Source organism: Bos grunniens, chromosome 11, assembly GCF_055505025.1.
Source record: "Bos grunniens cultivar Pamir isolate PY7600 chromosome 11, Bosgru_T2T1.0, whole genome shotgun sequence".
Taxonomy (NCBI): Eukaryota; Metazoa; Chordata; class Mammalia; order Artiodactyla; family Bovidae; genus Bos; species Bos grunniens.
Genome location: NC_141175.1, coordinates 100,912,522 through 100,938,217, shown reverse-complemented (window position 1 = coordinate 100,938,217; position 25,696 = coordinate 100,912,522). Strand labels below are relative to the sequence as shown.

Genomic DNA, 25,696 nt, shown 5'->3' with positions numbered 1-25,696 from the left:
ATTCTAAAGGAGATCAGTCCTGGGTGTTCATTGGTAGGACTGATTTTGAAGCTGAAACTCCAATACTTTGGCTACCTCATGCAAAGTGTTGACTTACTGGAAAAGGCCCTGATGCTGGGAAAGATTGCAGGCAGGAGGAGAAGGAGACAACAGAGGATGAGACGGTTGGATGGCATCACTGACTCACATAGTATTGGTTCTGAGTGCCGAAGAATTGATGCTTTTGAACTGTGGTGCTGGAGAAGAGTCTTGAGAGTCCCTTGGACTGCAAGGAGATCCAACCAGTCCATCCTAAAGGAAATCAACCCTGAATATTCAGTGGAAGAATTGATGCTAAAGCTGAAGCTCCAATACTCTGGCCACCTGATGCAAAGAGCCAACTCACTGGAAAGGAAATCAACCCTGAATATTCATTGGAAGGACTGATGGTAAACGTCTAATACTTTGGCCACCTGATGTGAAGAGCCGACTCATTGGAAAAGACTATGATGCTGGGAAAGATTGAGGGCAAGAGGAGAAGGGAGCGGCAGAGGATGAGATGGTTGGATAACTTCACTGACTCAGTGGACATGGGTTTGAGCAAACTCTGGGAGATAGTGAAAGACAGGGAAGCTTGATGTGCTGCAGTCCATGGGGTCGCAAAGAGTTGGACATGACAAAGCGACTGAACAGCAACAACAATTGATTTCATTGTCCAAGAAAATTCTAGTACTATTTTGTTGTAGTAAAATACTTTTGGGGGTATGGCCACTTTTTACAGTTCTCATATTTTTGTAATAAAAAATGTTAAAAGCAACCATAGGTATTGTACATTAATCATAAATAATAGTAAGACTTGCCCTTCACACTTGAATTTCATCCCTCTAGGAAAGAAAATAAAGGAGTCTCTTAAAATTATTAGTGGTTAGAAAGAGTGAGTACGTTTCTGGCTTTTGTTTTTAGAATGGTCACCGAACTAATAAAATTGATTTATTTACTTTTCGCCTTTTTCCTGTGAACAGAAATGTGAGGCCCATAAATATTTTTCAAAGTGAATTTATACTTTATGAGCCTCATCGAAAGTCAGCCGTGTTTATTTAATAGTCCTATCTTGGCTTTTACTCTAAGACAGTGTTAATGTCCTTTGGCAGGCTAGAGCCTAGAGTTAAATTTAATAAAGCTCCAGTTTCCTCATCTGTAAAATGGAATAATAATTCCTACTTCACAGGCTCTCATCAGAATGAAAATAACATAATAGATGCACAGTGGCCAGCATGCAGGTTCTGCGTGTAAATGGTGGCTTCTTTGTTCCCTTCTCCTTGTTAAAGTTAATAAAATAACATCACTCGTTGCTTCTGCTGAAAGCCTTCCGACACAGCCGCCTCCCCGCCCGAGCAGCTGCTCTCTGGGCTCTGCAGGCGTCCTGCGCCATCTGCCTCCTGCCTCAGGAGGCGTCTGTGCCCCGGTATAGTCACACGGTCTGGGCCTTGGCGACCACTTCAGTCCCGCCTGTGAGTTCTCTCCTCGTTCTGTTTCGATGGCTACCTAGGGAGCAGTTTCTTCATGTTCGTTCCATGCTTAATGTTATTCCGTCCTGAGCTATAAACGCTGTGGGAAGCTGACTGTTAAAGGGTTCTCCTCGCCTGTCCAGGCCTAGCACGGAGTCCTTCACATGGGTGGTGCTCACCTTCTATTTTGCTGCAATGTCCTGCCAACTTTAAAAGAGAATTTCCAAAAGCATTTTTTGAGTATTGGCAAATATATATATTCCCTTTTATAACAATGGAAACAGCGCTTATTTGCATACGTATTATTTCTGTCGCTGCATGGGTTAGAAAAAAAAAATCGGAAAAGGAAACTATTATCATCCATTCTTAATGGAAGTAAGAAAAAGTGCTCTTGATTTTGGTCAGGTGCAGTGGGACTGGAAAGGGAGTGTGTCAGCCATGGCTTCTGGGCTTTTGTTCTTGTGACTTTAAGTGCTGTTCATGCACTTGCACTAATTCATTCATTTAAACAATTACTGAACACTTAGTCTTTTAATGCAGGCTCTTCTCAGAGGTAGGGTGGAATAGAAAGATTAATTATGCTCCAGAAGGAGCTAGTCTTGAGCTCCTGGTAAAATAAAACTTGCCGTGAAAGGGAGCCCTTTGTAATTGTTGATGAACCATCTCCAGGCGGATACGGCTACCTTGTCACTTCGTGAATCGAAAGCATTTATCTAAGGAAAATAAATAGTTCAATTGAAAGAAAAAAACACCCACCAATTTTTCAATCACATAAATTGCTATTTTTTAAACGTGGGCACTGTTCTGTAAAAATCCTGTCCTCCCTCCCCACCAGCTTTTCTTTTTTAAATTTACTGGAGGGCTATAAATGCAAAATTCTACTTCTTATCTCTACACTTCCCTTCTTGCCTCCATTCCTAGCGAACTTACTTAAAAAGATGTTCATCGGCATGGAACTCTGCTCAACGTTAGGTGGTAGCCTGGATGGGAGGGGAGTTTGGGGAAAGAATGGGGAAATAATTGTGTTAATATACATATGGCGGAGTCCTGTTGATGTCCACCTGAAACTATCACAGCACTGTTAATCAGCCCTGTTGTTGTTCAGTCGCTAAGTCCTGTCTGACTCTCTACAACCCCATGGACTGCAGCACGCCAGGCTTCCCTGTCCTTCACCATCTCCTGAAATTTGCTCAGATAAATTCATGTCCATTGAGTCCGTGATGCCATCCAACCATTTCATCCTCTGCCGCCCTCTTCTCCTTTTGCCTTCAATCTTTCCCAGCATCAGTCTTCTCCTGTTTGCATCACGTGGCTAAAATATCGGCCAAAATAATTGGTTATACTGTGATACAAAATAAAAAGTTACATAAAAAAAATACATATGTGCATTGGCGAGGGCTTCAAGACCATCCTCAGGCTTAATGGCTTTCTAGGAGGACTCAGGAGTCAGCCTATAACTGGCCTCAGCTGCAATTTACAACCAGGGAAGGATGTGAAGCAGAGTCAGCAGAGTGCAGAGGCGTGTGGGGTGAAGTCCGAAGGAATCCAGGCACAGACTTCCAGGAGTCCGGGCCCCCTGAAGTCATCATAAAAGACAAGCTTAACTCCTCCAGCAGCAAGAAGTCCTACCATGCGGGCAGCGCTGTCCACCAGGGAAGCTCCTTGGACACCCAGTGCCTGGGGTTTTATTTGGAGATGGTCACATAAGCACTGTCTGCCTGGCATGTCCCCCAACTTTCACTCTCCCCGCTGGGAGGTAGGTGTTCAGCATAAACCCCATTGTTTGTTCAGACAGCCAAGGAACAGGCAGCTGCTCGTCTCCATCTGAGGGGTGCTGGGTACCCTCCCTAGTTCAGGCCCCAGGTGCCGGCTCAGGGCTGCTGGGCTCACAGGCCTCTGCAGGGTAGCTGCCCCTGTGTCCACACTCTCGTGGTCACTGTGATGTCTGGGGCCTCTGGAGGCTGGGCGATCTCTCCCGGCCCGGGAGCCCTGTGCTGTTTCTTCGCTGCTTTTGTTTCTCTTACATCCAGACCTTCTCGGGCCTGGTTTTTTTTTCTCTTTAATGTGCTGTGCTGTGGCCACAAAGTGGAGAGGCTTGGTAGCGGCCACTTCTCAAGGACAGCTGTGTCCAGTTGCCTCTGTGTGTGTAGTGTGACATGCGTACAGAAAAGTGCACAAATGATAAACCCCAGACATTTCCAGAAACTGAACTCACCCCACCTACGAGTCGGCAGCTAAGTGAAAAAACAGCATTGGTAGCAGCCCAGGAACGTGCCTGGCAGCCCCTCCAGTTACCAGCCGCTTCCCCTGGGAGGAGCCATTCGCCCGACTTCTAACACGATTGATTATTTTTGTTTGTGTTTGTGGTCGATGTAAGAAGTCATAGGCTCGCATTGTGTCTGCTTCTTTGACATCCCCTTACGTTTGTGGGAGCCATTCGCGCCTCTGCACGTAGTGGTAATTTACTCTCCCTGCTCTCATATTCTTTGATGTCCCACTGGCTTCTGAGAGAGCAGTCTCATCCATGGGTGTCAAGCTGGCCGTGCAGCCTCCAGGAGTCTCGCAGGCATGTAGCAGGTGCTGAACTGAAATTGCTGCAGACACAGAAGGAAATCCACCTGTGTAAGAACTTCTTGAACCGAGAAGAGATGCTCAGGTGCCTGTCCTAGGGAAAACAGACCTTGGCTTTTTAATTTCTTATGTTTGGGACATGATTAAGTATTTCTTTTCTGATTTAATCTTATCCATTTCACTGCAAGAGTCGAGAGAAAAATCAGGAATATTGCTCACTTCTGATGACTAGAGACCCAGTGTTCTGTAGGAACTTCTCTCAAAAATCCCATCTTCCTTGGCGTTGAATGTCTCTGCAGCCACTGCTCTTCACCAGGGACTTCTTACCCAGTGCTCCTGGGGTGTCTCGATGTCACACCGCGGTTGACTGTTCATTCTTTTAGAGCCACTGGTCACTTTTCTGCTGACTCTGTGAGCTTGGGTTCCAGGCCAGCCTGGGTTCTTGCCTGCTGCTTCACTGCCCTCCCCTCCCCCATGGTCCCCAAGACACCTTGGGGGGAGACCCTCTCAGCCCTCCTCGTCCTTTCTGATTGATAATAGGGCTGTTTTAAAATAACACACACCACCAAAACCTACCTGTAAGCTTGTTCCTAGTGTGTGTTTACACTTTATAGTTATGTAATGTAATCAGAACACTCATTAGCTTTTAGCATTTTCTTTATTCCTTCTGTATTTTTCATGATCATAATCAATGATGAATCTGATGTAATGACCCTCAAAAACAAGATAAAATAAAGTAGTCTACACTATCAAGGGCCCCACTTCCTGTAATGAAAACGATCACAGTTGGATCTCAAAGTTGGATCAGTTGAGATTGGCTGAATTTAAGTGAACAGTGGTAAAGAGCCCACCTGCCAGTGCATGAGACTCAGGTTCAATCCCTGGGTCAGGAAGAAATGGCAGCCCACTCCAGTATGCTTGCCTGGGAAATCCCATGGTCAGAGGAGCCTGGCGGGCTACAGTCCGTGGGGTCACAGAAGAGCTGGGACACAGCTCAGCGACTGAGCAACAAAGTGGTCACTCCTGTCCATGTATTGTGTATGGACAGTGTATCCTTTAGATCGTGAGCTACTACAGAACAGGCCACTTCAAGTGACTTCATGATACCATGTGACGGGAAGCACTTCTTACTTTTGTTTTTAATAAGATCTTGAAAAGTGGGCACTAATCACCACTGTACATTCTGATGACTTAATATATTTTCCTTGACAGATGCTCCTTAAATAACAAGGCATTTGCCATCATATTTATTATCATAACTCATCTGAGTTATTTAACAGAACAGTGGAACAGTGTTCCTTATGGAACAGTGGAGTTAGGGAAAGGAAGCAGCGTAAGACTTTAAAAAGCCTGACTGAAACATATGTACTGTTTGAAGCTGCTGGTCGACTCTGTATCTCTGTTGCCACTTAACTTAAATCTCCCATCCATCGCATTGTCGCCGTGGCTCAGTCCCAGTGTCTGTTACTGTACCGTTTCCAGCATCTGTTGCTTCTCTTGCGTGGGAGGGAGATGCTGGCTGCCAGGCAGTCTCCGAGTGGAGCTGTGACATCATGTCTGATCGATGGACACAGCTGTGGGGTTTCCATGTGTGCTTGGCAGCACCCACACAGGCACATCTGGTCTGAGCATGCAGTTACCTTCTCCTGCGATGCTGTGAAAATTATTCTGCGTACGATGGACTAATGCCAAGGGTATTATTGGTACTTACTTGATGTAGAAGACACGAGTGATTTAAGAGCCCAAGATGGTTTTCTGTGCAGACTTGAAGATTCTGGTGAAATCAGACTACCATCGTCTTACCGAGTTTTTGCCTATAAATCACTTAGTCCAGTGCTGATGGAGACTTGCTGAGCTTTTCCTTGTTCTAAGTTTAAGAAATGGACATTTTGGTAAAATGGGTGGTGAAGCAGCAGTGCAGACGGTGGCCAGTCAGAGTGAATTTCGTTTGGTTCCAGTCTCTGAAGGTTTGCTGTGTCTGAGATGCATTTCTTAGCAGCTCCTGTGCATTTGTGGGGTGAATGCTTAGGGAAGATGTCTGAGGATCACTGGGTTTTTTCCTTTATATAGTTGTAGAAGGTGTATATGTGAATTCAGCTTCCCTGGTGATGTGGTAAAGAATCCACCTGCTGGTGCAGGAGATACAAGAAATTCTGGTTTGATCCCTGGGTCAGGAAGGTCCTCTGGAGGAGGAAATGTATTTTCCCTCTGGTATTCTTGTCTGGAGAATTCCATGGACAGGAGAACCTGGCGGGCTACAGTCCATGGGATCACAGAGTTGGACACAACTGAAACAGCTTAGCACATAGCACATCACTTGGCCTTTTTCTGTTGGGGCTTTTATCTTGGATCTTGTGAGATGGACGCTGATTCATTTTAAAGAACGTGTCCTTCCTTCCTCTGACTAGATTCCATACCTTCCTTCTGCCTGAGAATCTTCCCTGCAGAGTTGTGTTTGCCTCTGTCTGGTTGAATTACTAGTGAATTTTTGTAGGACTTTTCATGTATCTGAGTCAGAAAAGTTAACTTTGGTTCATTCACTTTGCTGTGGTACTGAGTAATATTCTCAGATGTCACTGGGATTTTCAAGTCAAAGGTGATCTTTCCTCATTTCTTTACCAGTTAACAGTATCACGAAGAAGGGTTTGCTGGTTGTTAACTAAAACAAACTTGTAAGCTGTTTTTTTTAATGGATATTTTCCTTTTGAGTATATGTGTGTTTATACACTTCAGTGGTGAAATCTGCTAGAGGTATTTGCATATGTCATTTTATTATGATTCTCTGCATCTAGTAAAGAGAGTGAATAATGAATTGTCCTTCCTGTTTTTTGTTGTTCAGCTGTTACTGCATAGGCTTCTTTCTGTAAGGGGTGTGCTGGGAGAACATTCCCAGTCCTCTTGGATCCTCCCAGTCAGCTGAGGTCCACTTCTGTCTCTTCACGTTACTGCCATCAGTGGAAGGAGACAGAATTCAAGTTACAAGAGTTTAAACAGCATTTTGGTGCATGTGTGCTCGGAGTCCGAGCATTTTAAGGAGTCATTAAAAAACCCCGCTAGTCGTCTGCCCTGCTCCACGCTCAGAGTGTGGAGCGGACAGGACTCGTCAGGTGACTCCCAAACCCCTGGCTGCTTTTAAAGATGACCACGATGCTCAGATGTCCTCAGTAGCCAAGGAAGGCAGTGGGAAACTCCTCCCCAGCCTTAGCCCAGCCGAGACAAAGGCCTTTTCTGTGGGAGCTTGCTCCCAGTGGGAGAGTCCAAAACTCTACTTGGCACTAGCTGCCTGAGATCACAGGGGAAGCGGGGCGGGTCTGGCAGCTGCTTGGTCCCCGGAGGAGACCAGGAGCGGGCCTTCCCTTTCTTCTCTGCATGTCCCCTTTCCTCTCTCAAGTGACACTTCATTTTTTTTTCTTCTTCATCTGTACATTACTGTGGCCCCCTAGAGACGAGCTAAGACTCAACCGGGTTACTTGCCGGTTCCCCTTTCTTTGCAAATGTGAGGTTTGTTAGTGGTTTAGAAATTGTTAGCCTGCTCGGAGTTTGTTTTCTGTGTATCTTCTCTGGCAAAGTGAGGTGTGTGTTGCGGTGGTGATATATGTAAACATATACTGGGGCGAGACCACCAAACCTGTATTTTACTAATGACCGATGGGAGATCTGAACTCGCATGTTGGTTCATTATTATCCTAAAGACTCATACACTTAAAAACACTGTACTAAAAGCATTGGCTTCCCAGATGGTGCAGTGGTAAAGAATCTACCTGCAAATGCAGGAGACACAAGAGATGTGGGTTCAATGCTTCACATTGGGAAGATCCCCTGGAGGAGGAAATGGCAACCCACTCCAGTATTCTTGCTGAAAATCCCATGGGCAGAGGAGTCTGGTGGGCTACAGTCCATGGGGACCGTAAAGAGTCGGCCTTGACTGAGCACGCGTGTGCACATCCACACACATGCATGTGTTGTGATGAGGGTCCCAGGTGTACCTGGGTCAAAGCTGTTGAGAGACACTACCTTTCTGATGCTTAGACAGGGCCTGACAATTAGTGGTGCTGAATGCCTTTTTATTTTATAAACTGTGCAATAACCTTCTATTTTAAAACCAGAGAAGCCAGAGAAGGGATGATTCAAAGAATATACAATCCTTATCCTAAAATGGTGATTTGAGAGGACAGTATGCCTTCCTCTGAACACCCGTTTCATCTGGCTTTCATGATTTGACTACTGAAGACTCAGAAATACTCTGGCAAGTGACATTGATCTGATTACTATATGTCAGAAAACATTTGGATGTTTCAGTCATATTAGAAAAGCCGTTCCCAAACTGTGCTGAAGCTGTTCTTAGGTCATATGTCATCATTTCTAACTTGCAGCCCCATTTCAGACCTGTGACTGTATGTCTTACAGTTGGTCGTGAATCATAGTTTCATTATGAAATGTGATGGAGCGGCTGCCTCGCTGCATCTTAGGTTCAGGGAGCTGCATTGTGTGTGAGGGTCCACCAGCAGTGTGACCTGTCTGTATACTGAGTGCTGTTCACACCCACAGACAGCATTCAACTCACGTCTGTAAGGATTTCTAAGCATGTAAGATGTGTCAGGGTTTTAACTTGGTGGTCTCGGCAAACATCAGGTGCCGTTGGAGGGTCTTTGTTGTTCTTATAGAGAGAGGTGAACGAGTTAGAAGACACTGTTTTGTGCAATCGCTAGAAAGAAATATGTAAAAACCAGTCACATTACGCTGTTTAGTCGCTCAGTCAGTCTGACTCTCTGTGACTGTAGCCCACCAGGCTCCTCTGTTGCAGGCAAGAGTACTGGAGTCGGTTGCCATTCCCTTCTCCAGGGGATCTTCCCAACCCAGGGATTGAACTTGGGTCTCCTGCATTGCAGGCAAATGAGCCACCAGGGAAGCCTCACTTAGTCCATGACATGTTTAAATCATGCATTTGGTATGATTTGTACATGCGTGAGGTTTCAACGAGAATTACCACACAGCCCAGTGTCTGGACTGCACTTGGCCGTCTGGCTCTGCTCCATATTCATGGCTGTCATCTGTCAAAGTCACGTGACTGCTGTGCCCATCAGCAGCGTGCTGTAGTGTCCTCATGGTTACATCTCCGGACTGAGCCACCACTCGGTGGCTGCAAGCCGCTGCAAGCCACCACTGTGAGAATCGCTGGTGGTGGATGATTGTGTGTTCTGGTGTGTATTTGGTTTATAAGCAGTAATGAACAATGGCAAGTTCTCTTTTTTAAAAGACACTTTCTTTTTCATTTGGTCTCCTGGACAATATCTTAATTGTTCCCCTTTCATGGATCACAGCCTTATCATGGGGAGGAGGCTGGCATAATTCAGTAAAGCGTTGAGCTATGCTCTGCAGGGCCTCCCAAGACGGACGGGTCGCAGTGAAGAGTTCTAATGATCTTGGTGTCTTTTATCTTAAAGAACAGTGTTAGTGAATCAAACTTAGGTTTGTTCTGTGAGGCTGTATGGAAGGTTCCTGGAGATGCTTGGCTGCACCAGTAGGTTTCGTGTGTGTGTGTGTGTGTGTGTGCATATGAACACACACGCACCTCCACGGCTCGAAGTCTTCTGTGGAGAGGGAAGGGCAGCACTAAAGTGGAAGGAGCCTGTCAGTGTAGACAAGTCAGGAGGTCTTAGAGAACCGCTCGTCACTTCTTGTTGAAAATACATGAAGCAGAGGGAATTCTAGAGGTCTGGCTATATGAAGCTTCTCTCAGAGCTCTTCACCTTCCCTCAAACGTCTCTTTCCTAACCAAGGCTCGCTTCCTCTCTTCCTCTCTTATTTTCTCTCTTCCGTTTTGCTCTCCTCCCGTTCTGTTGGTTGTCTGTAGTCTTCCCTCAGATGACTCCCTGAAGGTGTTTGGCATCACCCTGTCTGTGTCCAGGCTCAGCAGGGGACAGGACGCCTCGAGGAAGTGGGGACCTTGGTACACTCACAGGAGTGACTTGTCTTTATTTTTCCAGACCCGTGTTACCACCTGTCAGCTTCGCACCCGCTCTGATTGTCCCTCACAGGCTCTTCCTTCCTTGCTCTGCTCATCTCATCTCAGTGTAGTGAGAGGCCCGGGAGTGAGCCGAGTCCAGGACAACCTGCCAGCACCCAGTGGCGCTTGTCTCCGGGCCCCCTGCCTGGCCTCATCTCCTGGGGGAGCCCCCAGCTCAGGACTGGAGGGCTCCTGTGCTCAGCCCCTGCCTTTGGCCCCGACCCCGGGGATGCTCCTGTGACAGGCTCTCAGAGGTAAACCTCCTCCGCCTTAAATGCTCTGGACAGTTTTTACTCACAAGTGTTCTCTAGAAAAGAAACAGCCCTTCCTGGTAATCGGTCGAAATAATATTGGCCAGTTGTTACCCCCTTTCCTCCCATTTTTACAGGTGAGCAACTTGAGGCTCAGAGAAGTGGAATGAGCTGCCTGGGGGCACATGGTCAGCGAAGGAGCCTGGTCTGCACATGCCCTCTGCTGCCTGTTAATCTTTACCTTGTGTTCTTGTTGTCTTGTTTGCTGAGCTTGTGATCACATTGCAGAGGGTGAGCCCCCAGTTCTTGGCAAAGGTCACAGCAACTGTCTCCCTTGCTGGAGGGTCCGGGACCCTCTGATGGCCTGTGTGTGGAGGAAGTCCAGTCATGCCTGTCATTCAGACACTGCATGTTTTATTTTTTTCTTAAGGATGAAGAGGAGGAAATCAAACTGGAGATAAATATGCTGAAGAAATATTCTCATCATAGAAATATTGCAACGTATTACGGTGCTTTCATTAAAAAGAGCCCCCCAGGACACGATGACCAGCTTTGGGTAAGCAAGCGTCTCCTGCGTGTTTTGTGGGGTTTCCTTTTTGGTTGTACTAGAAGGGCATTAAGAACCTTCCAGAGGAAGGGGAGAGAAAAGCAGAGGGGTAAAGTCTGGTATCTTCCCTGGACTTCTCAGTGGAAGGCATCCTGAATGTTTATTTTGGTGTTGATTTCACGTTGCAGGGAAAAGAGTTTGTGTTTTGGGAATAAGGTGGCACAGTGAGAAACAAGGGAAACACGCAAAATAGCAAGGAAGTTAGGAGCTTGAAATCAAAAGCAGTATGATAAAAACTTTATGGAATTAGTGTAGTATCTCAGCAACATGCATTTTCTTTACTTCCATGGGAGTGAGAGACAAGCTGCAAGACAACAAGCTTAGTTCTGTAATTTACTAAGAGCGGTGGATTTCGGGTAAATTCGTGGAACTTATACATGTTCAATCTCACCTCTTATTGAACATGTTTCAAGATGTGACACTGAGGTAGTGCTGGCTCTGTAGTGATCACGTTAGTTCTGCCAAAAGTACTGGATTTACAGAGTGGGAAGATAGATGACTACTCTTCTGATTTTTTTTTTTTAAAGTCATTGTAGAATATTTGCAAAGTTAGGAAAATAAAAGGGGAAAAAAATACCTTTATTTTTATTACCCATATCTAAACATAGTTAAAATTTTAGAATAGTTCAGTTCATTTTCTAAGTACTTTAAAAATATGCTTTGTTCATATTGTTCAAACATCTAAGTATTGTAAAGAGTGTCTTGTGAAAAGTTCTGTGCTGCTTAAAATTAGTCTTCCACCCCAGTTAACATAAAATAGTTGGAGAATCACAATGTTGTGGAAAATAGAACATTTCTGATGCTGGCAAGTGAGAACGCCTGTTGGGGAGTATCTGGGTCAGGTTTCTGACCACTGGGCGTTGGTTACGGACAGACGGCCCACCTGTGCCTGTGCTCCGGAGACAGGGGCTGCAGGGCCTCTGCCCGGGCTGTGCTGTGGGGTGAGGACCCCAGTGTCCTGGACCTGTGTCCGTGCCCAGGAGATGGGGTGGTGGAATACGCTCTCAGGAATTTGGTGCCTCCACAGTGATCACTCGCCCAGACCTTTAGGAAAAGGGCGGGAGTTAGACCACCCCCGGCCTGCCCGGGGAGGGTGCTGACGCCTGCGACGCTCTGACCACCGGCGGGACGCGTCTGTGTCTTGTCTCCCTCCAGCTCGTTATGGAGTTCTGTGGGGCCGGATCCATCACGGACCTGGTGAAGAACACCAAGGGCAACACGCTAAAGGAAGACTGGATAGCCTACATCTCCAGGGAGATCCTGCGGGTAAGCCGCCCCTGCTCCGCTTTCTCTGCATTTGCTGCTTGCGCTCAGTCGTGTCCGTTCAGTCGCTCAGTCGTGTCCGACTCTTGGCGACCCCATGGACCGTAGCACGCCAGGCTTCCCTGTCCTTCACCAGCTCCCAGAGCTTGTTCAAGCTCATGTTCATCGAGTCGGCGATGCCATCCGACCACCTCACCTTCTGTCATCCCCCTTCTCCTGCTGCCCCCAATCCTCCCGGCATCAGTTGCCACTGTACAGATTATTCTTTGCACAACAACCAAGGAATCTTTGTAGCCAGTTGGCTTCGACAGTTGAAGCCACATCACGATGTTGACTCTGGCCTGTATCTAAAGAAACCAGACTTTTAAATAGTTGTGTGTGTGTGTTTTTTTAAATGTAATTTATTTCCCTGAATTCATCCTGCAGTTATTCAAAAGAAAATCAGAGTGCAGAGGAGGAGAAATAATCTCTTAGCTCGTGTTGTTTATGGAAATTCTGTGTCTGAGCTTGTAAATCAGTATTAATGGTGCTAAATGCTGGCTTTCAGAGTCATCTTCTAGGCTTTGGCATTAACAGAATCTGCTGCAGTATTTACGAGGGAAAGTTCTTGTGTTTAATGTTATTTACAGCCAGTTGGAAAGCTGGTTTATGGAGCTACCAAATGATTTTAGCAGCTTCTGAGTGATTCTTTTCAGTAGTGGAGCCATTGTGACAGCGCAGTGTGTCTGAAAATAATGTATTTGAAAACTGCTTGTGAGTTGCCCACAGGCTTCTTCTCTTTGGTCAACTGTCACAGTTTTCTCTCTACTTTACCTGTAAATAAATCACACACTTATGACTTGGTTGGATTTCATTTGCACACCACATTTTGGAAAGTAAAGACTATGGAATTGAATTGGAATCTAATTGTAAAAAAACCCTGTTACTTTATTTTTTATGTATAGGTAAATTTATGTTTAAGCTTCACAGAGGACTGCAGGTTTTTAAAAATGCTGTCTAGAATTCATGGCGACAGTTTGAATTTCTTTTTATTTTGTTTACAGAGCCCTTGAAAATAGATAATTCTCTTAAGACAACTAGTTGGATAGGGAGAGGTGGGAGACCTGTCTTTGTATCATCACATTCACATTTCACTATAAAAGCGTGAGAACTCTTCTGTGGTTACTAAAGGAACCTTAACGTGTGAGACTACGCCCCCCGCCTCCCGCCGCTGTGGGGGCCTTCAGTGAGTGGGCCCCTGCAGTGTCCTGAGAGCACAGTTGTTGTTGCTTAGTCACTCGGTTGGGTCTGACTCTTTGTGACTCCATGGATTGTAGCCCGACAGGCTCCTCTGTCCATGGGATTCTCCAGGCAAGTATATTGGAGTGGGTTACCATTTCCTTCTCCAGGGGATCTTCCTAACCCAGAGATCAAATCCGCCTCTCCTGCTTTGGCAGGTGGATTCTTTACCACTGAGCCATCTGTGAAGCCCCATGATAACAATAAAACCCCACTAAAATGTTAAACACGAAAAATCAAGTAAACTGCATTCTCATATTGCCGCATCTTAGACTGGATAGGTCAGTTGTGCCTTGGGAGGCAGCTGCACATTAGGTTCTCTGGCAGAAGTCGGGACAAGTAGAGTTGTGAGAATGCTGCCTTTTTGTCTTTCTGACCATATTTGGATGCAAACTGCGTTTTTGTTCTCCCACCACCTCTCATCAGAGGCATGCTCTGGGCTTCATTCCAGATACGAGGTCATCAAAAAGTGCTGTGTGCCCATTAGGGCTTACTTCCTTGGGAGAAAAAGAAAGATGCTTGATTGGCACATGAAGCTCTGTGGATGGCACAACGGTTGTACCCGTGGGATAGAGGTGGGGTCAGTCAGTAGTTCACAGCTTGTGGCTCTTTGGTGGGAAAACCAGGCTGGGTTCAAGGGCCAGACCTTGAAGCCCACTCTCACCCTTGCCTTTCCCCTGGAGTGCACGCGGTTCACATCCCCCCCCCAGGCCCACCCGCTGCACAGTGGGCGTGCAGCGTGGGAAAACAACCGTCCCGTACACAAATAGCACACACTGCAGGAGAGACGCTGCAGATGGTCCCTGAACACGCGCCTTCGGGAAAAGCTAGAGACTGGTGGTGCTACCCTCAGCCTGGCCCTGGCCCCTCGGGACCGGAGGTGCATCTCTGTATGGTGTCACTGGTGATACCTTGCTGGACACGCGCTGAAGTTGAATTCTGTGCACACTTTATTTTTCAGTATTTGATTGTTTGCCTGCTCCGGGTCTTAGGTGTGGCACGTGGACTTAGTTACCCCATAGTGTGTGGGGATGTTAGCTCCCCAACCAGGGATAGAACCTGCGTCCCCTGCATTGGAAGGTGGGTTCTTAACCACTGGACCACCAGGGAAGAACCAGAGAATGTTTTTTTTTTTTTTCCTTTCTTTCTTTCCTTTAATCTTTGGCCACACTAAGTGATATGTGGGATATTGGTTCCCTGACCAGGGATCCATTCCATGTCTCCTATGTTGGAAGGTGAATTCTTAACCCCCGAACCATGGAATATTATAAGGGGTGCATTCTGGACTGTTCACTGGCAGCATCAGACAAGTAAATCTCTCTGTGTCTCGCCTGTAGGGCCTGGCCCATCTCCACATCCATCACGTGATCCACCGCGACATCAAGGGCCAGAATGTGCTGCTGACCGAGAACGCAGAGGTGAAGCTGGGTAAGTGTGATCTGATGCCCGCCGGGGTGCATCAGATCTGGTGAAGCTGGGTAAGTGTGATCTGATGCCCGCCGGGGTGCATCAGATCTGTTGGCATCACTCCCGTTTCTCCTTCCGTCCTGTTGGAGAAGTGGGAGCCAGGCTTGCCTCTTAGCGTGGCTCCAGGCCCACTTCATCCATGCCCCAGACTCCCCCAGCAGTCCCTCTGGTGGTCCCTGTGGTAAACTCAGGGACCTGTGGGTACAGGCCCCTGGGGAAACCCCCAGGCTGGTCGGGCATCTTGGCCCTATGGTGACTTGGCTCTGGAGGGGCGCTCCTTACCCGTGTTGCTGGAGGGTCACGCATCCACGCCGTGCTGGTGTGTGGTTTACTCTGAAGACCCTGTTCCGCTCCGTGTCTGCGTCCTGTTGTGTACTGGTTTGCTCACTCTGGTCCCCTTTCCTTCCTTCCCCTGGCCGCAGTGGACTTCGGGGTGAGTGCCCAGCTGGACAGGACCGTGGGGAGGAGGAACACGTTCATAGGCACCCCGTACTGGATGGCCCCTGAGGTCATTGCCTGTGACGAGAACCCCGATGCCACCTACGATTACAGGGTAAGGTGTCGCCAGCCCTGCCTTGTGGGCTCTGCCAGTCCTGGGCACGGGTTCTGCCCCCACGTCCCCCTCCCTGCTCCAGCGAGGACCGCATGGACTCCTGCTGTAGGGCGCATCTGCCGGGACAATATTTTGAGGCTTTGTGTGTGTGTGTGTGGTCCATTTCTGCATCAGCTCTGTTCTAAGTCAGGTGCTGCTTTCAAGGTGGGAGGGGTCACTCTCAGGCTCAGAAATTTTTTTGTCCCAAGTCAGTTCAGTGCTTCTGCTCTGTTTACTGTTCTTTTTAATTTGAAGAGTATCAGGTATTTATTATTTCAGAAATACTGTCAGATTACATAGCAAGCACCTTGTGAAATTTCAGTCTTGCTAAAGAGCTGTGCACCTTTGCTTTGGTCACAAATGTGTTTAAACTCTGAGAGTGACCTCTAGAGACGTGTATCAATAATGCAGTTCTTGGTCCTGATGAAAAGTCTTGTTTGATCATCAGACTCTGGCTGAGAGTTGGATCATAGGTACGGCAAGTGGTTCTAATTAACGATCATTATTATCATTATTGCATAACTTTTTACAAAGCTGTACAATACAAGGCAGATTGTATAGCTTTTCCATCACCCTCTTCATGAGTTGACTGAACTTTATGAGCTGATCATTTATTTACTTGGAAGGTGTTCTTCCAGATGTGTTTGTGCTCGTAATTTCTTGGCAAACTTCCTTTTGGTTCGTACCCCCAAGAATGCATTTATGTGGTTTGTGTGAGTGCCCAGTGGTGGCGAGTCCCAGGCCTCACAGTGAGGATGGTGCCCTAACGTCTGCTTTGTTCTGCAGAGTGACCTCTGGTCCTGTGGCATCACTGCCATTGAGATGGCTGAAGGCGCTCCCCGTAAGTAGCCTGCCTTCCTTGTTAGCCCAGTTCTATGCAATGTAAACCTGGTCTCGTGGCTTCAGAAACAGTGGCTTCATGAATGGAGTTGTTCCTGGTGGGGCGTTCAGATGAAGGAATCATAAATACAGTGGAGTTTTAGATGTGAAAGGAGTTCTTGGCACACATCAGTCCTTCTGAAGGTCTCCCTGAGGTTCATGGGCCGCATTACCTTTTAAGTTGTAATTAGATGTATGACCTGGATTTGTTCTGACATCAGATAATGACAGCCCACTCCAGTATTTTTGCCTGGAGAATCCCATGGACAGAGGAGCCTGGTGGACTCAGTCCATGGGGTTGCAAAAGTTGGACAGGACTAAGCATGCACACAGACACAGTAATAGGTGATAATTTTTCTTTTTACAGTTTGAACTTAGTATTCAGTGAAACTGGTCCTAACACAGGAAATTCCCATTTTACTTATGTTTTAACTTTAAAAATAGAGGCACAACCTTTTACCCATGGAATTTATTTATTTTTATTGGTATTACCTGTGAAATTTTGCTTCTGCTTTGGATTAAATCAGTGACAACTTCGTGAAATTGATTTTTAATGAGGAGTAGAGTAGAATCGAAGAAGGCGATGGCACCCCACTCCAGTACTCTTGCCTGGAAAATCCCATGGACGGAGGAGCCTGGTGGGCTGCAGTCTGGGGTTGCGAAGACTCAGACATGACTGAGCGACTTCACTTTGACTTTTCACTTTCATGCATTGGAGAAGGAAATGGCAACCCACTCCAGTGTTCTTGCCTGGAGAATCCCAGGGATGGGGGAGCCTGGTGGGCTGCCGTCTATGGGGTCACACAGAGTCAGACACGACTGAAGTGACTTAGCAACAGAGTAGAATTGCAGAGAGCAAAGGAAAAAAAGAAACCCATTCTTTTCTGCTGGTCCCCCTTGAATATATAACATTTGGTACATGGCTGCTGACTAAATACTTGTTGAATGAATGATCCCAGGTTGCCCCCAGCTAGGGATTGGGTGCACTGCAGAAGTGGCCGTCTCTGCTCATCACCCTGTGCTCCATCGTGTCCCCTGAGGGGCTGAGATGGGGCAGGACTGCCCCATGCTTTGTCCGGTTCCCTTTTGCAGCGGGAACAGCACCCTCCTTTCTTTGGCCCTATCTCCCAGCTGTCTTGTAAGGTGCTTGTGAAGGTAAATAAACACACAGAAATACCTGTTGTGACATACTTGTGTGTCCAAGTGCACCTCTCACGCCTTCACTGGGCCAGTGATCAGAGGGTAAACAATCATCGAACGAAATTAAACAATCCCATCACTCCCCGATTTCAGGAACACTCACTCGTAAGCAGTGAACATGCCTGCTAGTGCTCCTGAGTTCAGGCATTGTGTGAAGGCCTTTACAGCTGCATCTCATTTAATCCTCATGACAGTCCTATGAAAATAAAAATATTTTTGTTGTCGTCCAATAGCTGACTTAAGCTGTTAACTCCTTTAGGACTTTGAATCAGTATTTATCTTTGATTTAGGAACGCTTTCCAGTGTCTGTTCGAAATGGTCTCTTCTCGTTGCTCTGGTCCTCCTCGTGTTTTGCTGTGCTTCAGTGAGGGGTTCGGGGTATGTTCTCAGCTGCATAACTAGATGTGCAGGCTGCTTGACATGAAGCAAGTCAGTCATACAGCAGGCAGAGTGTGTGATGCCCCGAATGTGTCCCAGAAACGGAGACCGAGTGACCGAGTGTGTAACTGACACGCCTCTCCTCTCCCCAGCTCTCTGCGACATGCATCCCATGAGAGCCCTGTTTCTCATCCCCCGGAATCCTCCTCCCCGGCTGAAGTCCAAAAAATGGTAAGATGCATGTGCTTTGTTGTTGTCATTCTGTCCCTTTAAAAAAAAGTGTTCCTTTTTAGTTTGACTTCAGGACAGAATCCTGGCCATTCTGACTGCCAAAGAACACAGGAGTCAGTGTTACAAAGTGTATTGCTTTAGTTTTTAATGTTTTTTTTCCTCTTGATCCATTGTCCGTGAATGGTAAAAATAGCACCAAGTGACTCTATGAAACACCAACACAATATTTTAAAAAAGGTTCAGTTTTAATATTTAAATATACCTCTCAGTGTAATGGGCTTCCCTGGTGGCTCAGACAGTAAAGAATCTGCCTGCAGTGTAGGAGACCCGGGTTCCATCCCTGGGTCAGGAAGATCCCCTGGAGAGGGGAATGGCAACCCACTCCACTATTCTCGTCTGGAGAATTCCCTGGACGGAGGAGCGGGCTGTAGTGCATGGGGTCGCAAGGAGCTGGACATGGCTGAGTGGCTAACACTTGGACTTCAGCAGCTGTTAGGTCTGCTCTTCTCGGGGGCGTGTCCTCTGGTGTCCTGGAGCATCGGTCCCCAACCTTTTGGGCACCAGGGATTGGCTTCATGGAAGACAGTTTTTCCACTGACTGGGGTTGGGGGGAAGGTTTTGGGGTGATTACTCAGGATGCGAGCTCCTCTGAGAATCTCACGCTGTGGCTGATCTGCTGGGAGGCGGAGCTCGGGTGGTAGAGTGATGAGGAGCGGCAGGGGAGGCTTCATCCCCCGCGCGCCGCTCACCTCTTGCTGTGTGGTTCCTAATGGGCCGTGGACTGGAATGGGTCTGGGGGTTGGGGTGCCCTGTTCCAGAGTCCCTCTAGTCCACTGGTGTAGACACACACATGTATTTTCACCCTCGTTGCTCGTCTGTTCCCCTCTGTCTTCCCGTCTTCCCCTTTTCATCTGCTGGCGAGATTTCCTTTTCCCTTCATCCTTTCTTTCACCACATTCAGCTCCAGGGAACCGAGGTGGTCTGGTTCCACTTACCAGTTCTTGGAGAGGTTCTTTAAGGCAACGACTGAGCCCCAGTTGGTCTCCTGTATTAAAACATGACAACCGTGTGCGCCCATGGGTGGCCAGCCCTGGAAAACCACGTGTGAACAGTAGGTGTCACTAGGGAGTCAGCTGTGGGGCTGGGTGACACTTTATCCGGCTCACGCTAAACTGAACAACACTCATTTTCTCTTTGCCTTTTCTCAGATTTTACTGAAGGGAGTTAATGCGCCATCTTCAGGGTATTTTCACAGTTTGTAAGTCAGTCGGTTATTCCGTCCATGACTTGCAGGCGTGGATCAACCGCTGTGTGTACAGCATGGTGAAATAGAGAGACGTGTAGGTACCAGTGGAGTCCCCCGTGCTCTTTCACCAGGCTGCCTCCAGCTAAGCTGGATCAGACGCATTCTCAGCAGTTCACATCACTGCCTCAGCTTCCCCGGGCGTTCCGAAGGGTCGAGAGGGTCACAAACGTGAAGGCCTTTTTCCTTTATGGATGCAGTCTTCCTGTCCACAGGTTGTGAATTTCCACGACCACTTTGGCAGAAGTGGCCTTTGGAAAATGATCAGCGAATTCTCAGCAGAAGCTGACAGTTGTGTTTAAAGACTATATCGTAGCTGATCGTTTCTCTGATGTTAATCTGTACATGGCCCGTGAGAAGCCCTTTGGAATTCTTTACCTTAGGGCTCCATCCTCAAACTCCCCAGTGTGAAGGTCTGAGGAGTGACCCAGGCATTTGTATTTTTAATAAACTCCCCAAATGATCCTCCTGGGCCCCGGGGTTTGGGAATCCACGTGCCGTAGCGTTCCTCTACCGCTGTGTAGAATCCCGTGCGCTCCTCCTTAACCACAGAGCAAGGCCACAGCTTCTTCAAGTGACTGAGGGCCCTTCTTTGCCTTGACCCTGACCTAGTTCTTTTAACTCTTTTTCCACTTTTCATTGCAGCATCAGAAAGCAATTCACTGTCCCACTTGGACTCTGCTACCTTGTCACTCTGGAACGGTGGCTTTTCTTGGGAAGGTTAAATATCCTCCTTTTTCTTGATATTGGACCCACTCCACTGTCTCAGTTCTTTTTTCTTCCTCACAATTTGATTATACATCCGCTATTGAATATACATACACTGTTTCCTATATGTATGTCTTACAGAGCCCAGCATAAACAAATGTAAATTGTTGACACATAAATATTTGTTGGATTGAACAAGAATAATAAGTTCTGAGTACAAATAGAAGACAGTAGAACTGATTCTCTCTTTTCCAGTTTTTTTTTTTAATATTTAATTTTATATTGGAGTACGGTTGATTTACAATTATCATGTTAGTTTCAAGTGTACAACAAAGTGATTCAGTTATTCATATACATATACCTAGATAGCATATTGAAAAGCAGAGACATTACTTTGCCAACAAAGGTCCGTCTAGTCAAGGCTTTGATTTTTCCAGTGGTCATGTATGGATGTGAGAGTTGGACTGTGAAGAAAGCTGAGCGCCGAAGAATTGATGCTTTTGAACTGTGGTGTTAGAGAAGAGGCCTGCAAGGAGATCCAACCAGTCTATCCTAAGGGAGATCAGTCCTGGATGTTCTTTGGAAGGAATGATGCTAAAGCTGAAACTCCAGTCCTTTGGCCACCTCATGTGAAGAGTTGACTCATTGGAAAAGACTCTGATGCTGGGAGGGCTTGGGGGCAGGAGGAGAAGGGGACAACAGAGGATGAGATGGCTGGATGGCATCACTGACTCGATGGACGTGAGTTTGAGTAAACTCCGGAAGATGGTGATGGACAGGGAGGCCTGGCATGCTGCGATTCATGTGGTCGCAGAGTCGGACACGACTGTGCGACTGAACTGAACTGAACTGATACTTGCCTTTTCAAATACGTTTCCCATTTAGGTTATTACAGAGTATTACACAAAGTTTCCCTGTGGTATACAGTAGGTTCTTGTCGTTATCTGTTTTATTCATTTATTTAAAACGTTTTATTTTATATTGGAGTGTAGCCAGTTAATGTTGTGATAGTTTCAGGTAGACAGAAAGAACTCTTAAGGCATGAAGTAACTGGAAAGGACTGAACTCATTCTCTCAATCACATTTTTAAAGACTGAATAACTCAATTCATTCAACAAAAATTTATTGCATACCTATTGTAGTTGATATGCTCAGAGCTGGGCCTTGCTGAGAAATGGGAAAGCGGGAACCAGTCCTGACCTGTACGGTTATAAACCAGGAGAGACAGAGACATAAATGTGAAGTGTGCAGTGTGTGACATGCAGAGAGCCCTAAATGAAGGGCTCCTAGCTTAGGGCGTGTGTGGTGCAGTGTTGCCAGGAAAGGTTTATGGACAGGAAGCTGTCTGAGCCGAGTCTCCAACAACAGGGTGGCTGAGAGTGTCTCCGCTGAGGCCGCGGAGGGGTCACCATAAGACAGAAATGGAGAAATGAGCAAAAATAAAGTGTCTGGTAGGGTAGATGTTGGCAACAGGGTCACTGCCCTTCTCAGCACTGTTACTTCTGCCTTTGTCCATTAAGTGTAGGACTTCCCTGGTGGCTCAGTGGTTAAGAATCTGCCTGCCAATGCATGAGACATGGTTTGATTCCTGGGTCGGGAAGATCCCCTGGAGGAGGGAATGGCAGCCCACTTCAGTATTCTTGCCTGGGAAATCCCGTGGCCAGAGGAGCCTCGTGGGCTACAGTCCATGGGGTTGCAAGAACCGGACATGACTTAATTGCTAAACAGTGACATTAAGGGTAGAGAGCTGACGCATAACTCAGCCTAAAACTGATGGACATGTTACCCTAACAAGATCCAGAGCCTCAAATCACTTACTTGGGTCCGTCTCTCACTCTGTGTCTGTCCTTGTCTGTAAGGATCCACCATCTCTCCTCTGTCACCTTCAAGTTAGCGAAGACCTTCCTGCACTCGCTTTCCTTTTCCCCTGATTCCGCGATCAACAAGCACCATTAACTCCACTGCCCCTGCGGCTCCCCGTGTGCAGCGTGACTCCTAAACTGTGTTTATGGGATGCTCTGGCCCCCAGGGTCCCTGCTTCGTTCCTGTTTTATCCTTGTGCATTGCAGCGTTGCTCATAGTGAATCCTGAAGCCCCGCCTCATGTACCAGCTTGTAAGTTACTGATACTTTGGAGCTTTGCTCTTCATAGTAGAAATCTGATGATCTTTTTTTTACTTTCTCTTTTAGGTCCAAGAAGTTTTTTAGTTTTATAGAAGGATGCCTGGTGAAGAATTACATGCAGCGGCCCTCCACCGAGCAGCTTCTGAAGCATCCTTTCATTAGGGATCAGCCGAACGAAAGGCAGGTTAGAATCCAGCTTAAGGACCATATAGACCGGACCAGGAAGAAGAGAGGAGAGAAAGGTATGAAGTCTGGTTTTATTCTCATCTTAAATATTCTTTTAGTTTTTTGCCAGTCAGAGTAGGTTATTCCTTTCCTGCTCGAGTTTGGGCTCATCTGGCCGGGGCTTGAGTGTCTAGACCAGGTTGGTCTAGGGGCCACCCTGGCTCCGGCAGTGGTTACCCCGGCTAGCGGGGCCCTGCGGCCGGTCAGTACGTGATGCTGCCACCTCAGGTCACATCTGGACGGCGGTGCTTCTTACTGCGCCGGGGGGTCTTGCGCTCTGTGTGGGCCATGCAGAGCTCGGCATGTGGGCGGCAGGTGTCCCCATTGGTCTGTTTCACACTTCTCTCCTGCTCAGGGGTTTCCAGAGCCTTATGCTGCTGTGGGGGCTGTGACAAGCCTGTGCTTTTGTCTCCTTTTGCTGTTCTATTTCATCAGTTTTTCCCTGGTCCCACCTTTATACTTATTAGCTTATTTATTTTAGTTGAAGTATAGTTGATTTACAGTGTTGTGTTCATTTCTGATGTAAAGTGATTCAGTCATATATATATATATATATATATATCCTTTCGCATATACTTTTCCATTATGGTTTGCTGCAGGATATTGACTGTAGTGCCCTGTGCCGTTTAGTAGGCCCTTCTGTTTACTTTACGTACAGTAGTGTGTATCTGGCGGCTTCTCAGGTGGTGCTAGTGGTAGAGAACCTGCCAGCCAATGCAGGTAGATGTGAGAGACTCAGATTCAATCCCTGGGTTGGGAAGATCCCCTGGAGGAGGAGGGCATGGCAACCCACTCCAGTATTCTTGCCGGGAGAAGCCCATGGACAGAGGAGGCTGGTGGGCTACGGTCCATACGGTTGCAAACAGTCAGACACAGCTGAAGCGACTTAGCACCCGCTGTGTAGTGGTACCTGCTAATCCCAAACTCTTAATTTATCCTGTCCCTCTCTTTCCCCCTTGGTAACCATCAGTTTGTTTTCTGTGTGTGTGATTCTGTTTCTCTTCTGCATGTAAATCAGTTGATTTGTATCATTTTTTTAGATTTCACAAATATGTGATATCATATGGTATTTGTCTTGCTCTGCCTGATTTACTTCACCTTTATAATTTTAGGGAACACGTGATTTTGGTTTTTTGCTCTGAGTACCTACTTTTTCTCCATCCAGCAGACTTTTGTCTGCTCTTGTCTAAGATGATCCCTAAGTGCTAAAAATTACTGAATATATTCTTTTATTGCCTTAGTTTAGGCAATTAAATCTCTCTCTTTTTTTTGTTTTGACATCAGAATGGACTTTGTGAATTTGTTGATGCTCATGGTCCATTTTTCTTTCATGTCTCGGCCTCTGTAGCCCCTCTCCCAGCCCTGCGCCCCCTGAACCGAGCATCCCACAAGGGACTGTCACGAGTATAAGGGAATCAGCTCTTCTGCTGGCCCAGGGCCTGAGCACCCATCACAGTGGGACTCACCGTCAAGGTCCTCGTCTCCGCGAGTTCCCCACACACGTCACTGTTTTCTCCAAGAACATGTGGTTTATACTCAGTAGTGATGCCTTCGGAGGTGCTTGCCCTACATGCAGCGTCGCCCTTTGTGAATGACCCGCTCATCCTGTCCTTTTCTTTACAGATGAAACCGAGTATGAGTACAGTGGGAGTGAGGAAGAGGAGGAGGAGGCGCCTGAGCAGGAGGGGGAGCCCAGGTAAGGACAGCGTGCTGTGTCCCTGCTGGGGTTAGGGCTGCCGGAGATGCCCTGGTCGTGTGAAGGAGTCATCGGTTTCTCTGAAAATGCCTTAATATCTTCCCTCCTTCCGTTCTTTCAAAGACTCTTGTAAAACACTGTCCCCGCTCTGGAGCTCCCTGCTGATTCTTTGCTGAGACTGTGCTGCCTCCTCTCCTCATGGTTTGGAAGTGGGCAGCTGTGTTTGGGTAGACTGGGGCAGGGCAGCTTACCCACGGCCGTTCTCACTCCAGGAGGTGTGGGTGGAAAACGTCTTGTAGCTTGTGACTCAGTCCTGCCCAAACTGAATTGTCCCGCTCACGGGCCACTTAGGGCCTCCACTGAAAACGCTACAGTCTTCCCCAATACACGTCTGTTGGTTAGTTGGTTGGTTTTCCTCTTCCCACCCGTGTGGTCACCAGCATTCACTGCCTTTATGAGGATGCTTTCTGGGCTGATCCATTCTGTAGTCTGTTTTGGCCCTCTCTGGCTCCCCAAGACACAGGGAAGCAGAAGGTGGAAGATTTGGTAGCAGGAACCTCATAGTGACTCGTTAATCAAGGAAGAGAGGATTTAAAAGCTTTAATAATGGTCTTGTCTGCCTGATGTCCAATGTAGCCGACTAGCTGGACACAAGGAGGGCCGGGAGTGTGGTTGAGAGACCACGTATGCAGAGAATGGACGTTTGAAGAGAGCATATCAAGACAGAAGAGAATTTGGGAAAAACTCCATCGTATCTTTTTGTAATTGCATGAAAGATTTTAATCCATTTGAGGCAAAGTTTTAGAGCATTGTGAACTGATTGCACAAGCAGTGTAATTGTTTGGAGTTAGGGACGTGATACAATGGAAGAAACAGTTGAGGAAGATTTCTTTGCCATGTGATTCTGGGGGTTTGAGAGTGGAGAAGTGACTCTCCCCCGGGACACCAGCTGGGGGGGATGTGGTTCAGTTTCCCTGTGCAGTGGTGCATCCTTGGGACCCCTTGGGCTGGGAAGTAGAGAGAGCGAGGGGGAGTAGAGAGAGCAAGAGGGTTACATGGCAGGGAGCAGGGGACCAGATGAGAAGGTGAGGACCTGTACGTGCTGACGGTAACTCTGTTGTGACTACCTGTCTGGCCCGAAATGTGATGATGCTGTTCCTGGTGGGAAGTCAGGTGGTCACAGAGGGTCTAACAACGGGTGGAAGATGGTGGCTTCAGCTTTCCACTGCACAGTTTGAGTGGACGTGAGAATCTTACCTAGATACCTCCTGTCAAATCAGATACCCAGGACAGAGTTTTATGGTATTTATGACCATATGAAAGAAAGATGAAAGGTGATGCTGTTGAACTGTGCGTGCTAAGTCGCTTCAGTCGTGTCCGACTCTTTGTGAACCCATGGAGGCCTGCCAGCCTCCTCTGTCCGTGCGATT

At 47.2% G+C, this 25,696-nt stretch overlaps 1 protein-coding gene across 50 annotated transcripts in view; it reads left to right on the top strand.

Moving 5' to 3' along the window:
• MAP4K4 (mitogen-activated protein kinase kinase kinase kinase 4) overlaps nucleotides 1-25,696 on the top strand; it is a 151,426-nt gene that overhangs the window by 86,425 nt on the left and 39,305 nt on the right. For all 50 annotated transcript variants that reach the window (XM_086327888.1, XM_086327865.1, XM_086327868.1 and 47 more), the window contains 8 exons: nucleotides 10,747-10,872; nucleotides 12,079-12,189; nucleotides 14,802-14,892; nucleotides 15,354-15,484; nucleotides 16,310-16,364; nucleotides 18,133-18,211; nucleotides 22,412-22,587; nucleotides 24,194-24,266. In XM_086327888.1, the coding sequence (XP_086184014.1) occupies nucleotides 10,747-10,872; nucleotides 12,079-12,189; nucleotides 14,802-14,892; nucleotides 15,354-15,484; nucleotides 16,310-16,364; nucleotides 18,133-18,211; nucleotides 22,412-22,587; nucleotides 24,194-24,266 (842 nt within the window). The remainder of the gene's footprint in view (nucleotides 1-10,746; nucleotides 10,873-12,078; nucleotides 12,190-14,801; nucleotides 14,893-15,353; nucleotides 15,485-16,309; nucleotides 16,365-18,132; nucleotides 18,212-22,411; nucleotides 22,588-24,193; nucleotides 24,267-25,696) is intronic.